The following is an 18290-nucleotide window of genomic DNA, read 5'->3' as shown; positions in this document are numbered from 1 at the left end:
AAAGGGTACCACGTTGCTGAGTACCATCTATAAGATATTCTCCGCTATCTTGCTAGGTCGAATAGCCCCATACGTTCAGAATATCATTGGTCCATACCAAAGAGGCTTCACTCCAGGCAAATCAGATTTTCTCTCTGCGGCAAGCGATGGAAAACCTATTGGAATATGGACCAGTTGCGCCATCTATTCATCGACTTTAAAGCCGCCAATGATAGCATAGCCAAGGTAAAACTGTACACGGCCATAAGAGAATTCGGTATCCCGACGAAACTGATAAGACTGATTACAGATAAAAGCAGCAGAATCACTCTCAAGACCATTCGACATCAACAACGGTCTACGACAAGAGGATGCCCTATCATGCGTCCTCCTTAACCTGGCCCTGGAAAAAGTGATCCGTGATGTTGAGGTAAATGTGAGGGGTACGATCCTCTTGAAGTCCACCCAACTACTGGCCTATGCTGACGATATCGACATCATGGGAAGAACCACTTGAGACGTACAAACTATCTTCATCCAGATCAAGGCGCGAAATCTTGGGCTGGATATCAATGAAGACAAGACAAAGTATATGGTGGCAATGTCTGCACCAAAAACCAACCAACCAACAACATCAAACCGTAACCGCGTTATGAAAGTTCGTAGTAGTATAAAATATAATATGTAGCATATTATCCCCAAGTTTGATAAAAATCATACTATTAGTAACAAAGTTACAGTAGCTCAAAGTTGTCTTTATCGTGTAAATTTACAACGCGAAGTACTAATTCTGACACGCTAAATGCATATACATAACGGACTACATACAAATGGGATAGTCTACAATCAAATATACTCACAGAAGAAGCAAACCAAACCTTTCATCCCTGAAGCGCCCAGCTTCCGGTTTCCCGACTTGTTTCCTCCTCTTCGCAAGAGAACCGAGCGTCAACTTCATGTTTGGGTGGCTAGTATAGTTTTCTTGATTTTGTTAAAAAAAATATTTTATAATAGTTTATTATTTGTTGTTTCAGTAGAATACCATCGAAATCCTGAACAATGTCAGCGAAACATTACCCCCAATCTCCAGTTTAGAGATGGGTAAAAAATATATTTCCCTTAGCTTTTTCGAAAAGATTCGTAACCAGAAGCAGATCGATGAACTGAACGCCATACATAAACGGTATTTCGTGGATGTACAGAGACACAATTATTTTAAAATAAAGTTTGTTCAAAATAATAATTATTCGGCTTATGCACTGTAATTTAACGTAATATTCAAAATGGCGCATCATATTATGAAACAGTTTTACAGGGTAAGCATTTTAAATAATATCATAGCCTGATTTGTAATGAATTTCATAATTTGTATATGAAATTTTTATGTTATATTGTGATATAAATTTGTATAGTCATAATTTGATATTAACCAGCATAACTATATCGAGAAAAATATAAATATAACTGTACACATCTTGTTAATTCTAAAGAATATTGAATGATGTACACCTACAATAAGTATGTAAAATAAATATTTGAACTTTATCAACGAACTTTTTCATTTGAACTGAAGCCCATACCTAGGTCAGCAATGATAACCGCAAAATCTGCATTGGCCAAGCCAAGCGCTTCAAGCCCCCAGCGAAGCCTACTATCTAAAGCCCGCACCACAGCCTCTCGCCGTAGTCCCCAAACCCCACTTCAACCAGCACACTCGCCACAAACACCGATACCCAGAAAAATACACCAGAACAGCTTAGACCGATACCTCCCTATAAAGACATTCAAAACAACTTGACATTCCCCAAAAAGCACTCTGAAAACATCGCTATCTCAGATACAAGCCAAACTAGTTAATAACCCCATAAAAGCACCAAATACAGCTTAACACCCTCCAACAGCACTTGAAAGAGACGCACATTAAAGCTCCACATCCCAGAAACGCACCAAAACATAACTTGGTAACATTCAAGACACGCACCAAAAGAACTTATCCCAGAAAACAAAAACAGAAAACACCACAAAAATAGCTTAATACCCCCAAAAGCCCCACCCAAAGGTACACCTCTCGCCTAAGGTACAAACTCGAAGCTCACAGTGCGAAAGAGAAGGAGCTTGCGAGATAGTACGAACGCTTATAAGCTTTATCGTACTACCTCGTTCTAACGCACAGAACCTATTGGAAGGACGTCCCTCTTACTACTATTGTACGCGGATGCCCTTGTTCCATTATTTTCAGAACTGGTGCGAACTCACGCATCGGAATAGACACGTTGATTTTTGTAAAAATAACAAGTGAGGGATCGAAGCACTCCAAGGACCCCGCCACATTTCCGAAACTGGCTACGTCACCTCAATTATTCCGCCCAAGGCGGGGATCGCTACGAGTTGACCATTGGATGATAAATTTTTCAGTAATATAGGTCATAATATGGAGCATGATACTGTAAAGTTTATTAGGAATTTACCGCAACCTAAGGCATAAAATGTCAATATCACCCTAGAGGAAAAAGTTTGAGATGTTAAACACATGTGCGTCATGAACTACATAAAAATGGAGCAGGAAAGTACCCAAATATTCTTACATAAGAAATAAGTAAAACATAACTGAAGTGCAAAGCTTTTTTTTCGAACTTGTTTTTTATTGCTATTTTTTCCCATTTTGATTTCAAAGAAACATATGCCTTCATTTCGTTATTATCGCAAATATACTGTGCAAATAGCGGCATAGAACACAGACGAACACACACACCCATGACAACCGGGGTTCGAATCCGGGTCAACGAGATCGAGAGGCTGATGTTCAACCGACTCAATCACTGTTACGGTTATCTAGTCTGTATTGAATTCACATACAGTGCAGTGCCAATGAATTATGAACACCGCTGATTTCAATGCAACTATGAAATTTACTGTATATATGTAATTTAATAATGTCCATATTTTTTTATACACATCAGCTTATTATTTGTCCACTTCTGTACTCCCTACGGACACTAGAAAAAGTACCATTATGTTTTGCTTTATGCTGAAAAGTGCTGCTGAATAGAAACGTAATAGAGCATTGTTGGGTGGTGTAGTTTGTACCAGTTGGGCTGAAAAGTTCGTAGGCTAACACACAATTGGCGCTAGTAGTATTAAATCCATATGATTTAGTTAATCCTAACCTTCAAAAGTATGTATACAAACTTAGCAACTGTCAGACAATTAGTTTGTCGAATAGAACATTTTGGGTGAAGCAACTTTTGTTAGTTTGAAGAAAATGGATAAAAAGGAATCTCGTGTATTAATAAAGCCTTGTTTTTAGGCGAAAAAAATACTGCTGAAGCCAAGGCTTGGCTTGGAAGACATTATTCGGACTTTCAACATCATCATCAACGGCGCAAAAACCGGTATCCGGTCTAGGGCTGCCTTAATAAGGAACTCCAGACATCCCGGTTTTGCGCCGAGGTCCACCAATTCGATATCCCTAAAAGCTGTCTGGCGTCCTGACCTACGCTATCGCTCCATCTTAGGCAGGGTTTGCCTCGTCTTCTTTTCCTACCATAGATATTGCCCTTATAGACTTTCCGGGCTGGATCATTCTTATCCATACGGGTTAAGTGACCAGCCCACCGTAACATATTGAGCTGGATTTTATTTATGGAACAACTTGACGGCCATGATATCGCTCATAGATTTCGTCGTTATGTAGGCTAGGAACTTTCGGACTTTGCACTAATTAAATCAACCATTGAGAAGTCGTTTGTTATGTTTAAATGGCAAAATGGGCACCGAGGATGATGCACGCAGAGGACGACCCAAGGCTGTTACCGACGAAATCATCAAAAAAGTCCACAAAATAATTTTGGATAACGGCAAAGTGAAGTTGATCGAGATAGTTGATGCTCAATACATATCAAAGGAACGTGTTGGTCAGATCGGGCATGAATGATTGGGTATGCGAAAGCTCTGTTCGAAGTGGGTGCCGCGTGAGCTCACAATCGCAGTGTTTGAAGCTCTTCCTCCATAAAAAAACCCGAATTTATGCGTCGATATGTGATAATGCAAAAAACACGGCTCCATTATCTCATACCAGAATCAAAACGATCGTCATCTGCGTGGATAGCACATGGTGAACCGACTTGAATGATGCGAAGACGCAACAGTCGGCTGGCAAGGCTATGGCATCAGTATTTTGGTATGATATGGTATAATATTCATGGACTATCTTGAGAAGGGAAAAGCATCAACAGCGACTATTACATGGCGTTAGTGGAGCCTTTGAAAGATGAAATCGTGGAAAAACGACCCCTTTTGAAGAAAAAGAAAGTGCTGTTTCATCAATGCACCATGTCACAAATCAATGAACAAGATGGCAAAGTTACATGAATTGGGCTTCGAATTGCTTGCGCATTGACTATCATAACATAATTAAGATCAATTATTAAATCAATAGATTTCAACACCTTTAAAGGTAAGCGGCTTAAAAAATGTGCATTTTCTTCAAGTTGAATTAAAATTGTCGAATTGACAGTTTGGGCAAAAAAGTTGATATTCCAGCAGCCAAAAAGGAACCATTCTTGCTATCATTCGTGGGAAACGGAATAATTACCGAGAAATTGCCCGATTAAAAGAGCTAAGTAAGAGCATAGTTCCTACATATGCTAAAAATATCCATAGAGAAAAGACCAAGGAACCAAGTCTACGATCGAACTGTAAGGGCAAATGCAAAATCACGCTAAGAATAAACCGCATTGTGGTTGGAAAACTGTTGGAGAATCGCAACTTTTAAGAAAGTCAAAACAAATTTCGAGACGAGTGGAGCAATGCTACCTGCCATGCGGTGAAATCTGTCAAGAGGTTTTTGTCCAGTCCAAAAATCGCCGCTCTTCCTTTCCCAAGTCCCCTGGTATCCAGGCAATTGAAAATGGTTGAAGTGTTTTAAAACAAAAGGTTTATGAAAGGCAAAACCCTACGAGGAAAGTTTTAACAGAAAATATTCGCAAAGTGTGCCTAGGCAACTCACTTATGTCGAAATGCATTGGATTTTGTGTTCAGAGTATGGCGCGCAAATTTGAAAGCCTAATTTGAAACAAAGGGGGATGGACAAAATATAATTAGAAGTTAAAAGATAAAAAGAAATATATTTTGTTAAAAATTGTCCATTTTAATAAATTCATTACCTTTTTATCCTTTATGAAGCTTAATTAATTTTATTTCACAGGAAATATATAAATATTTCGTGTTCTTAATTTGATGGCACTGCACTATAAATAAAAGCCTTTTTAACTTGAAATCTCTCTTCTTCCTTTTAACATAAAGAATGAGCATCTTTCAACTCTTAGACTGTAGGATTCCAAGGAATTGGCCAACCCTCGAAAGTCGTTCCTTATTTTCATCTGAAGGTAGAGAGGTGTCAGCAGGAGTTGCAGTTTCCTCGGTCGAGTATGTCATCCAGGTTAGCAAAATGCAATTCGTTTCCTTTTATTCACTTTTTAAGGCTTTGTGTGAAACAAAACTTTATGTGACAGCCGATTTACTCAAAAACGGCTGAACCGTTTGTCACGTAATTTGGTGGGAAAGTGTGGTCTGTCAATCTCTTTACATATAGTGGCGACATTTTGTGTTAAGTTTGAGGGGGGGTGTGAAGGGAGGAGGGGTACATTTTTTCAGGGAATATGGCAATGCAGATTATCAGAGCTCGATTCGTACTTTTCAAAACTGATCTTATTTCTGATATTGGGTGAAACATAGGAGAGTGAGGGCTCAAAATACATCCCGTTCCGATATCTGCACAAATAAAGTTAATAATAATATATTGTTTATTTTAGAAATTTACTTGAAAACCTCCATTAAGTTCATTAAGTTAGGGGTGCAAAATTTGACATCAGTATAGGCGTTAATATAGAACATAATTCTCAAGTTTGAACGCAATTAAATAAAGTTATTGAAAGTGAAAGTTTTGCACTTCACGGAAATTTATTGCATTCCAAGCATGTATGACGCCATCATCACATAAAGTGAATTTATATGAACGGCGCGGTCCATGGCGACATTTTCGTTTTTCCTTTTCAGGTTTTTTTAGTTATTTAAATTAACTGTATAAATTTTATGTGCAATGTATGGTCCCTTACGTAAAAGACACGTCGATTTTGTAGAACGGCATGTGAGGAATCGAAGTGCCGAAGATCCTACTAGTACTGATTAGCGAAGCGATTTTTGAGCGCTGGTCGACCGGCATTTCCCAAGTGCTGCAGTTAGGTGCGGACCAAGAAGACTATATATATACAGGAGATTCAACTTCCAGCACATCCTTTTAAATTTTATGAAGACGGAAAAATCTGGAACACGTTTGACCGCTACGGGATTTCCGCGTAGGAACTGGCGTTAGTGCCGTGTATCTGATGCAGCGCACTGGCGTGTGACCACGTGGTTACAAGCACATCGCTGCGAGTTGCTGCAAGAATATGGCAGCATCTGTCGTAACAATAGACATTGTACAGCTGTTTATGGATTTCCATATCCCAGCGGGTTCCAACGCCAGAATTTACTTAAAGATTCATTTCGGATTAATGGTAATGGAACTCAATGAAATTACTGAGTGAAGGATGCTTCAAAATTCTTCTGCGGGAAGTTTGGTGGAAGCAAACACGCCCAACATTCTTGCCAACAGATCCATGTTTGCTTTCCTGGGAAGTGAGGAGGAGATAAGTCGATGCATCCAAGATCAAACTTTCGGATGCATTCGTTTCCTGCTAGGATACGAAGAAGAAACACACACAAGAAAACCATCTAGGCGACATCAACCTGCCCCTTTGCCGCTGAAGTTGCTACCCCTGTGTATAATCTTCTTGGTGCAACCAAATCTGAACGGTCGCTACGAGTAGATGCCAATTTTAATAGAGGTGTCTTCGTAGTAGGCAATAAACAGCTCATATTAATTATTTGATTATCCCGTAATTGTCTTTATTACGAAGATTACACAACTTTTCATGTTTCACTTGTTATTATTCTTACTACTGGAAAGATTGTTCATCTGCAACCAAAGGGATAATTTCCAATAGCATACATTTTGCACAACATGATTTATTACAAGTAGATGAATTTACTCTCACTCTTTTCAAGTTAGGTAGTTTTGAAGCACGTCGTGCGTAGAATATCAGTCGATAGGATGGTTGACTCCCCATTTAACAAGGAAGTCACGAGGGTTTTGGCCCAAACAAGGAAACTGAAGAACTTGACCTTAGGATACCACAGTATTTAAAATGTCAACGAATTTATTAATTTAGAGATGAAATCAGAATTCAGAGAAACTCTCTCTCTAACTAGCTCCTCACCATATGTAATGAGCTACCAAAAAACGGAAGGATGAAATTCAGTCAATGGGGAGCATATTTGTACCAAAACGGCAACAAGAAGTTACTGGAGACCAGAGTCGGTGTTTGGTTGTGGCGCCATAAGCAATTATGATTATGTGGTAATTCAGAGTGAGTGGTGTTTCTAAAGTAAATTATGATTAATTAGAAAAACTTTGGATCGACTAATATTTGGTAGCCTAGGTTTGATATAGTTATTACCACAAATTTTATTTTCATTTTCTAATTTCGAACTCCTGTAACCGATATTAAAAGGAACGAAAACTTCTGAAATTTATAGGGGGGAGGGGGGATAGAACCAAAATTTATAGACCGTTCTTTGGAAAATACCGCAAGCTCTCTTGCACTTTGCACTATTGAATTCAAGGGCTTGTGAAGGGCAAGACTCCGGTCCTAGGGAATGGTGGAGCTTCAAGAGACAGACTAAATTCTCACTAATGGTAGCAATGTGGGTGCAGCGAAAATATGTTTTTCCACTCACTAGCATCCTCCGTTCGACGGTAACGTGCGTTTGCTGCAGAAGTTCTCGTTGTGGAAAAGCTCCTCTCGTTCCTCTGATCGTTCAAGAGGGGGTAGATCTTCGATGTATCGAGGTTTCACGGGCATTGATATAGAACGCTTCATTTTGCAATTAAACGGATGTGCTTATAACGAGGAAAGATTTTACTTTGGAGCGTCAAACACTTAACAATACTCGACTGAATATGTGGAGGATTCATACACTTCGCTCGGACCTATTGTTCTTAATAGAATCACAACGACCCGCCTGGAATAACAGTATGAGCTAAACTGATTGAAAAGATCCACATTTGGCCGCTGATAAGCCAGATTGTTAGCGTACTCCCGCGTTTCTCAGTGGAGCCTGCCATGAATGCGTGTAATTCACTTAAATTGCAATTAAATCATCAACCGTAAGCAAATATTCTTGAACTATTCAGACTGGCACGGATGAGAACTTTATATATATATAGGTACATGGTATCATGTTTACTTGATCCATTATTGAGAGTAGGAAATGAGTGGTGGCATGAGTTAATTATCTGACTGATACGGGCATTGTGCTCTTATGAGTTACCAGCGAACGATCAGAAGATATTTGATCCACAATGTCCCCAAATTGAGTCTCGTTTCCTCTTACAATTTGTAAGTAGTTGAAATTGGAGTAATAACAATTTCATTTTGTTACATATTGTTTTTTATATTGATTCGAAAATATTCACTTGAAGTCCCAAATTTTTCGATTTCTTTTATCGAACAAGTTTATTTAATTATTTATTTATTTGAGGAAAACAATAAAACAAAACTTCAACTACAGAATACCGTCGGAGAGAGGAAAAAGTTTAAAATTAGAAAATGTAGAAAAGTGGAAGGACCGAAGCTGAGGAGAGTTGTAGAGTCTAGGTGTTATGTGTGGTAAGATAATGTCAGTCGTATCGGAATAATCCATAAGGTTACTTTTAATTTTTGGTAGATTTGGGAATCTTAAAGAAGTGCCATTGCATTAGACCATAGAAGTTTTTGGAATTGGCATCCACTAATAACATACTACCCTCACTTCCTTTCTGCCTAGATAACCGTCGGACTATTGGCAAGTATTTCATTCCATATGTTTCATGATGATCCAATTTCGGCGCAACCAATATGATTTCCGTGGTTAGAGCGCTAGGCTGTCGTACGGAAGGTCGCGGTTCAAATCTCACTGGTGACAGTGGAACTTGTTTCGTGATTTGACGTCGGATACTAGTCGACTCAACTGTGAATGAGTACCTGAGTCAAATCGGGGTAATAACCTCGGGCGAGCGCAATGCTGACCACATTGCCTCCCTCAGTGTAGTGTGGTGTACCGTTACGGTCTTGAATACAGTGCTCTAACATAGTTCATGGATTGTTGCGCCAACGATTATTATTATTAATATGATTTTGATTAGATCATGAGACCCTACGCCTACCTTAAAAGCTTTTCGAAACATCCTCCTTTTCCACAAACATTGCGCAATGAGACACTACATGACCTAGGAACTAAAATATCACGTGGCACTCAGTACAATTGAAAGATCGACAACTACCGTGTTCAATATCGAATTGAATGAGGTGATGATTGATTCTTTCGTGCTCAGTGTATGAGGTAAGCGGGTCTTTTTGGAGTCCCTACTTGTTTTTTCAAAAGCATTGGAGGTATTCGTTCTCTTTCCTTCATATAAACATTTTCCTTCATTCGTTACTATTTTCTTTTCGTAAGGATTATTCTCGCGATATATATGCGTGCATATATTACACCCTCACTCACTTCTATATTTGGCCTTTTTCTGACCAGGTTCAGGTTTTCCATTCGTAACTAGGATTTATTGATATGGATAGTTTCCCAAATGTAAAGATAACTTGCTAATTGTAAACATAGCTTGATGACCTGAATAATTTGGGCTGTACACATCATCATATACAGACCTGACGACCGACACGGAATTTTTTCGGGGGCCCAGCAAGAAAATTTCAATGAGAAAAAGCCGTAACAGGTGAGCCCACATAATTTTCAGTTCAGACGCATATATTTATTACCCCGGGCTGGACATATATTTTTACAGTGCCGGCCAAAATGATAAGAACCCTCCCTGTTGCTAATGTATTTGAGATGATTCCACCACATTACTTTTTCCCGAGTGGTTTATGGAGCCTTCCGGTATAATTTCCTCCTTTTTCTTTAGCCGTTATCCCATTCACAAGCAGGGTTAGCTCACCGTGATCGGTTGCGCCATTTTGCTCTGGATGCAGTCGCGAAGCTTTCAAATCACTTCGATACTTAGACTAATCTTGGCAAGCTAATTCCCATTAGCGCGAACTACGTGATCATACCAAACACCTTTCTCCCAATTTTTTCCACGATCAGTGCAACCCCATATCGATCATGGAGATCCTCATATCGGAAGTGATTAAGGAGTGTAACACCACTAGTCCAATGCCATATCTTCGTCTCCATTACCAGACGTCGCGCATTATCTTTTATGGTCGGATGGCAGAGCGGACGACACTGAGATAAATTTTAAAATTCAAAACACTTCATAACGCAGTTCTCCATTGGCTTATAGCGTTCTTCTTTTTCTTTAACATTCGTTCCGTTCACTAGCGAGGTCGGCTCGTCGTGACCGGTTGCGCCATATTATTTTATCAAAGGTTTAATCTGAATGTAGTCGTGAGGCCTTCAAATCACCATTACTTCGGCCTGCCTTTTGGTCATTTACCATCGACTTCGATGTTCAGACCAATCTTAGCGAGTGAAGAAGGCGCCTCTCCGCAATTTTTCCACAAACGATGCAACCTCAGATCCACCGTGGATATCCTCATTTCGGGTGTAATCAAGGCGTGTCAGAACGCCATTCATTGTTCTTCATAGTCAGCCAACACGCAGAACCACAAAAGACGATAAGACGGACGACAAACTTTTCTATTTATTGTCAATCACAAAATGACTACAAAAAGCTTTAATTTAATTATTAGTTTAGTAGTACATAAGTGCGTCATTACAAGAATGATCGAGTTTCTATTCAAATTTTACCGATACAATCGGCAGCTGGCTGAAGACTGATTCGAACGGAATTCCTACATCAGCCCCGTGGCTGTCATCCTGCTGCCAACAGGTAAGCGAGCTGCTCAGGCGGGTGAGTTCCGACTTGCTCAGTTGCGGTGAGTTGTGTGTGTGCGCTACTTTGGTGTGGAGTACGGGAGAATCTCCGATAAGCAAACCACAAGAAAGGAAGTAAGTTGCTTCCCAAGTGGTCCGGTCCATTACCAAGTGGGTACACAGGACTCCCAGCATCCTCAACAAAAAAAATCACTTCGGTCTGGTTTAGGTCTGAACTTACGACGGATTTCATTTCAACATAATTCGTACTCAGGACTTGTTTACGATTATATATAAATGGAGCGATTACTTTCCGGGCACCCAGGGCAAAGGTGAGGCAGCGTCTGATCCTCCTCTGCCCTGGACGAAACCGTCAGTCAACTTTTTTGTATTCAATTGTTTGGAAAAGAAGCTAAACGGCGACTGGGTCACATTTTGGTGAAGAACAGCACCTACTGCGATGCCTGAGACATCGACGAATACGGCTAGGAGTGCATCTGGTTGAGAGAATGCCAGGAAGGTTTGGTTAGCTCGAATGCCTGGGTGGCAGTAGACCACTCAATTGTAAAATGATGGGCTTAATTATGGAAAATTTGGGAATATCACGCATTAAATGGGAGAAAACGTGGTCTTAATATGGAGCAATTTCACTTAAATATTAACGACGTTTCCTCCCATTTAATGCGCCAATTCCTGAATGTTCACATAATTAATCCCATCCTTTTTAAATGACATTTAAAAGCTAACATAATAAGACTTTGCAGCCTTGGAAATATTTTTCCGTTTTATTGACTAAAAGTATTTACTTTAAACAAATACGTGTTTCGCGGACCAACTGTCCCCTTCTTGAGTATTTTATCTTCTCAAGAAGAGAAAGAGAAACTTTCAAAGTTCTGGCTTCATTGCAGATTCTAAGACTGTAAATGTCAGGTACCACGCTAAAGTAAATATTCTAACTTGATATATGCATGTATATTACATGCTAGGTACAAATGGAACAAATGTCCATTCAAATATTTTTATATACAAAGTCTTTGTGAAGATCAACGCTATAGAAATACCGTTTGGCACCCGATATACATCTCAGAATTTAGGCTGCACGAGCAAACTGAATCTCATATGTCCAATAGGCTTAAGCACCGATTTGGAGGGTAACCACAATCAGCCATTTTTAAGGTTTTGTGTGTCCCATCACGACTCTATAACCACTCCCCCATGGGTTTACGTCCGTTTCTGAGCAGAGCTCCTTAAAGTATCTCCACTTCCTTCGCTGGATGGCGAGCTTGAGGGTTTTGCGGTCTGCCTTATAGATGCATTCTTTTTGCCCTTGATCGACTCTACCTACCGCCCTCTGAGCCGCTCTGCAGGCTCGGTGGCAAGCTGATCGAAGGCTGGTCAGTTCATCATTCCATCAATAGTTTGGTCTTCTAGTGGGGAAGAAGCACCTCCTAGGCATGGAGGCGTCACATGCTTTGGCGATGCATTGAGCCAGATAGACGGCTCTTGCCGTAGAGGCGCCTACCTTATCAGGTTGATCTAACCACACCTCTAAGAAGGTCTGCTCATCCAAAGATTTTGCAGACCAGCCTGAAATCTTTTTTTAGTTTCGGACATGATAGCTCTTTGCCCTGTGGCTCGAACCATGTCTCAAAGAAGATTGCCTGATGATCGCTGTGGGTGTAGCGTTCGCTGACGCACCAGGACATATCACGCGGCAGCGAAGGACTGACAAAAGTCAAATCTACAACCGAGCCTAACCTCTCTTTCTGGTGCTGACAGAACCTTCGTTAGCCAAAACTATGTCCATCTGCGCAAAAGCTTCTAATAAAGTGCGCCCTCTAGCATTTGATTCTCTGCTACTCCACTCTAAGGCCCAAGCATTGAAATCACCAGCAATCACCTTTGGACCTTGCGTCGAAAACAAGATTATCAAGCATTTGCTCGAATTCAGACAGTGTCAAACTTGGTGGGGCGTAGCAGCTGTATAAAGTATATGTATACACCACTTATTTACGCCCAAACAAAGCCACTGACTGCCTCACTTGCAGTACATTGTATGACCTGTCGACCGCAAGCCGATATCTCCGCTCCACCAATCGAATCTGTGACCCACATGCCACCGTGACGGTTTCTATATGGTTCACTTTTGATGCCAATTTCCATCTCAGATTCGAATGTGGTCTGCTCAAGTAAATCCTGAGCGATCCTGCAATGATTCAGGTTTATTTGAATAAACTTCATTTTCTCATTGCAGTGAGCGCCTTCCTAAATTCCGGCAATATGCCGGTTATTTTATGTCTTTTTAACTTCGCACAATAGGCATTTGGGGTCCCTATTGCACTCTCTGGCAATACGGCCTTTCTCCCCACACCTTCTGCATCGATCGGATCGATCAATGCTGCTGGTGCATGCCTTCGCGAAGTGCCCAAACATGACGCATTTAAAGCACCTCTTTAGTGAAGTTTGTTCTCTTAAATGGCAGACAACCCATCCGAACCCTTCCGGCAGCTAACAACATCTGTGTTGCCCCGCTGGTACTCGTATTGTGATCGTTTGAGTACCACCATAGGCTTTTCGTAAGTCCACAACAGACCCCTCGGCAAGTTCTTTCAACTTGAATTGCTCCTTCAGAGCAGTACAAATTTCTCCTTTCGATGTCACTTCATCGAGATCCTTACATTGTATATAGATTTCATGCTTTTGAGCACGTATTGCGGCATTCTCCCCAAGTGAGTTTTTCACTTGAGTGCGAAAGTCATCAGTTTTGCCTACGCTGGAGCTTTTCAGCTCGAACATGAGATCCTCTTTCTTGGTTCTTCGGATTCTGTTCACATTTCCGCTCAGATCTTTTCGGTCGGAATCAGCTTTGACCTTTTTGAGTATCTCCGCGTAGGACAGATTGCCCTTACTGGAGATAACAATCGCATGTGGACGAGTTCGCACTTTTGCTTTTCGTTTCGCATTTTTTTATTAACTTTAGTCCATGCATCCTTTTCTTTCGTCTTGGGCTTCACAACGCTGGTCCTTCTGAGCTGTTAGTGCTGGTTTTCAGAACGTCCTGTCATTCAAGCATTTTTTTCGGAGACGGTTATAGCGACTCACACCAAATTCGGTAGAAAGGTGGGAACTGTGGACGCTTACACATACAGTGAGTTACATCCTTTTACGTCAAATTTATGGAGGGTCCCCATAAATACAAAAGGAGGGTGTAAATTTTTTTTCCACCAAATATAGCCATGTGGGGTATCAAATTAAAGGTTAGTACGTTTCGAAGCCGGTCTTAGTTTTGACACTTGCTAGAAAAGTGGGGAGTGCGGGGGGTTGAAATAATAGTATATTACTATAATTTTTAATAATTGGCTCCAAAATCCCCCTTAAGTTCATCCTAGCACGACGATGCAATGATGTAGGCTATAATATAGAGCATGATCTTACCAAGTTTGGTGGAAATCGCACTATTACTAACAAAGTTATAACGCATCAAAGTTGTTGCTTCTTTGCAAATTCAATACTATGAATGTCAATATCATCCGAAAGTGGATACTCTCACATAATATATATTACGTGCTACGTCACATATACAGAAAACCTTTCGTACCTTTCGTTGTGATTTTCGACGATAGATGGGAGAAATTTTCAACGGTCTCAAAGTTATAGTCTCCTATCTTCATTGTTTTCGTTTGACCAGTGCCATTCGATATTGTACGTTCTTTCGGTTTTGGTTTTGGCGCTGACATTGTCATAATGTACTTCGTCTAGCCTTCATTAATGTGCAGCCCAAGATCTCGCGCTGCATGATTGATCGGTATGAAGGTCCACTGCACATCTCGGGTTGTTCTTCCCATGATGTCAATATCGTCAGAGTAGGCCAGTAATTGGGTGGACTTGAAGAGGATGGTGCCTCTCGCATTCACATCGGTATTGCGAATCACTTTCTCCAGGGCCAGGTCAAAGAGGACGCATGATAATGTCTTAGACCCTTTTTCATGTTGAATGGTCTCGAGAGTGATCCTACTGCTTTTATCTGGCCTCGCACATTGATCAGGGTCAGCCCAGTCAGTCTTATGATCTGTTGCTGATTTGCTTGGAGTGAAGCCCCTTTAGTATGGGCCAATGATGTTCTGGGCGTATGGGACTATCCGGCCAAGCAAGAGAGAGAAGAATATCTTATAAATGGTACTCAGCAACTCTCTATAATTGCTGCACTGCGTGACATCCCGCTTTTTTGTATGAGACAGATAATGCCTCGTTGCCAGTCGTCAGGCATTGATTCGCTGTCCCATACTTTGAGCGTCTGTGAAATCGCTTATCCGCTCGCCGGAGTTTGTGATAAATCTCTGCGCGTGCCCGCCTTCTTTGAGAATGCAACATTACTGGGTATGCGGCATTCTTTCAAATGCGCAAATCGTTATTAAGTTGTCGTTGCCGGGTTCGTCGTTTTGAAATCCATCCTGTCCTTGGCTCCTTCCGTGGCTTCATAACTTCGGTTTTCCGTGTAGGGTTGTCTGCCCTACCCAACTCTCAACCTGGAGGACCAGTTGGTACATTTTGTCCCGTTTTTAGGCTCAATTCGTTCAATACGATATTTATAGCAGGAAGCAGGTGCTTACTTCCAGTGGATAGTGTATTCACGTTTAATCAAAATCTCTTATTTCTAATGGAAGTTTTTTTTTTGCCGTGAAGTGAGTTTTCAAGAAGAGTATAACTTCCGCTTCATGTTGGCTCAGAACGTTCGGATTTCAATGAACAATTTTGATTATTTTTTAAGGTTTTGTGTAAAATAAAACTTTATTAAAAATACTTTTCTGTCTGTCTGTCTCTCTTTCTGTCTGTCCGGCACACGCATTTTTCTCGGAGGCCGTTGTAGCGATTCACACCGAATTTGGTGGAAGGGTGCGAAGAAGCGCTCACGGAAACGTAATTCTACATCGAATTTAAGCGCGGGTCCCCCATACAAAAGGCGGTTGTAAATTTTTTTCATCAAATATGGTCTTGCGGGATATCAAATGAAAGGTCTCCATTAGTGCTTTCTGAAGCCGGTCTTAGTTTTGACATTCGTTGGAAATTGTTCGGACCTGTTCTCAGAAACTAACCAACCGAAATATCTGAAAAAAATCAAAAGTGTCTGTGTGGTGCCTAGGCTCGGAAATAACCTAGATACCGATATCTGTTCCCCCATTAAATTCATTCTAGCACCACAAAATGCAATAATCTAGGATGTAGCATAGAGTATAATGCTGTTAAGTTTGGTGGAAATCGCACTATTACTAACAAAGTTATAATAGGTCCAAGTTGTCACTTCTTTGTAAATTCAAGATTTGAATGTCCATATCACCTGAATGGGGATGTTATCACATAATATATGCATATATTACGTACTACGTACAAATGCACACTCCAATGGCTTTATGAAAAAAATACATAAAACCTTTCATACCTGAAGTGCCACCACTCAAATGTCTTTATGAAACAAATACATAAAACCTTTCATACCTGAAGTGCCCAGATGCCAGTTTTCCGACTTGTTTCTATTTAAGATGGTTTACAGCTTCATATTTTGGCTTTTTATTAGTTCCTGGAACATGGTGTTAATAGTATTCTTGTACTGCTTCATATTATTCGACAGTGTAGCAAGTATCGGGGATAGTTTTGAGAGCTAGGCAAGGTTTGAAGTTTTGCCACATTGTTCATTTGGTGCTGCTCCTATCCTCGAACAAGCAGCGTGTTCTGCTTCAAGACATTATGTATGGTTGGTTTTGTTGACAGTTATTGATTTTTCTGCCTCAAACATCTTTTTTGTTTGATTTGCTTATATTGAGCAATTGTGAACTGCGACGCCTATGATTAATGGTGATGTAACGATGGAATCACGGATGCTTAGTTGACAAAGAATTAGATGCTTTGAGGTTATCAATATTACCATGAAACTCATTCGATTCGTTTTCAGTTTGCTCTATCGACTCGCGATCGACGATTACCTATCTTTCCATGGAGGGGATACCTGCATCTAAGCAGTAATAGAAACGCCAAGCCAAGGTGTGATTTCGCGCCGAGGGCAGCGGTTAAGATGTGGCCGTGAACGGTGAATTCTGGGTACCGGAAACCCCCAGTTTCAGCTACCCTTGTCTCTGCGAATAGGGGCTCTCCTGAGATCAATTTATTTTCTTCAGTGAAACTAGGGTCATGGACGTCAATGATGAAAAATCACAAAACAAAGAACTTACAAGAAAACAAAAACCAGAATCAAATTTCTATCGTGATGATCCAACAATGAGTGAATAGGCAACCCTTCACGGACGAGCTGAAGCAAGCCCCTTCTGTCAGCACTACTTACCTCAGGCTCCAATTGCTGAGGCTAAAGTCTTGCCAGGATTAAGCATCAGGAAACGGCATCCAGGCAAACCACAACCCACGGGATATGCCAAAGTTGAGGAGAAAGGGCACAGACCGAAGCGGTGCTTTGACGATTCTAACCTTTCGCCCAAAAAGGTAGCAAAGAGAGCTCGGCTCACAACGGTTAAGTGTTCATTTGCAGCCAAGCCAATGGATGAGTCTTGCATAACGACACCATTCCAGCCGGTTACGATACCAGCTTAGGAGGAAACTCCTCCTACCTGTAAGGACTGCATCCTTGCGGGGCAATAAGCTTCGTTTTGAGTCGGTAAGTGTATACCGTAAATTGCGAGCCTAAATTTTGTCGACAAAACAAGAACGAGTGACTTAGGTAGTACCCCTCAACGATTTGTCGGAGGGTGCGCGACTTACCCTGAAAAAGGTGTCTGTGCTGCCATGCCTTAAGCTTCCAAAAGGGGGGCGTAATGGTGCTGAAACTTTGGAACAATTTGGCATCCAGAATAACCTCAACACCTCAATCTGGGTAACTTGCTAGGTGGCATAGCGGGCGAGAGAACCGATAGACAGGGAACCTCCCTTACTATTGGCGTTCCTGAACTGTATGTAAGAAGGTTTTGGCACAAACGGCCTACCGTCCCTACTGCGAGCCCCTAAAGCCATTGGGACGTACAACGCACGGCATCTTTATCTGAAGCGTGGATAAAGTACCAGTCGTCGGATGGATAGTTGCAAGACGTTGACATACCTCCTACAAGAACCATGGCTTGGGGAGGTTAGGGGCTTAAACTTCTGACATGAAGCACTGTTGTATGCCAATGGAAGTGATAGACCCCGCTTCTGCTTGGTGGTTTCAAAAGACCTTCAGGCTATCTTGGTTAACGATCTATGTGATGGTGACATCACCACAGTCAAACTAACCATAAATAAACAGGGAGATAAGTTGGTGTCTCTTTTTTGGCCTCCTTATTTCCCCTATGACATAG

The 18290-nt window shown here is 41.0% G+C and overlaps 1 protein-coding gene across 2 annotated transcripts in view; it reads right to left on the bottom strand.

The window, feature by feature from the left end:
* The window catches only part of LOC119655109 (ATP-sensitive inward rectifier potassium channel 15), a 108396-nt gene extending 100232 nt beyond the window's left edge, over positions 1-8164 (bottom strand). Inside the window, exon 1 of one of the 2 annotated variants that reach the window (XR_005249878.1) lies at positions 7819-8164. Coding sequence is in view for 1 of the 2 variants with exons in the window: in XM_038060831.1 (XP_037916759.1) it covers positions 7819-7961 (143 nt within the window). In the remaining variant the exon portion in view is untranslated. The remainder of the gene's footprint in view (positions 1-7818) is intronic. The other variant, XM_038060831.1, reaches the window with a different exon arrangement.
* Positions 8165-18290: the final 10126 nt, after the last annotated feature.

Source organism: Hermetia illucens, chromosome 4, assembly GCF_905115235.1.
Source record: "Hermetia illucens chromosome 4, iHerIll2.2.curated.20191125, whole genome shotgun sequence".
In the NCBI taxonomy this organism is placed as follows: Eukaryota; Metazoa; Arthropoda; class Insecta; order Diptera; family Stratiomyidae; genus Hermetia; species Hermetia illucens.
The sequence above is the reverse complement of the archived record's forward strand: the minus strand, read 5'-3'. Positions and strand labels throughout refer to the sequence as shown.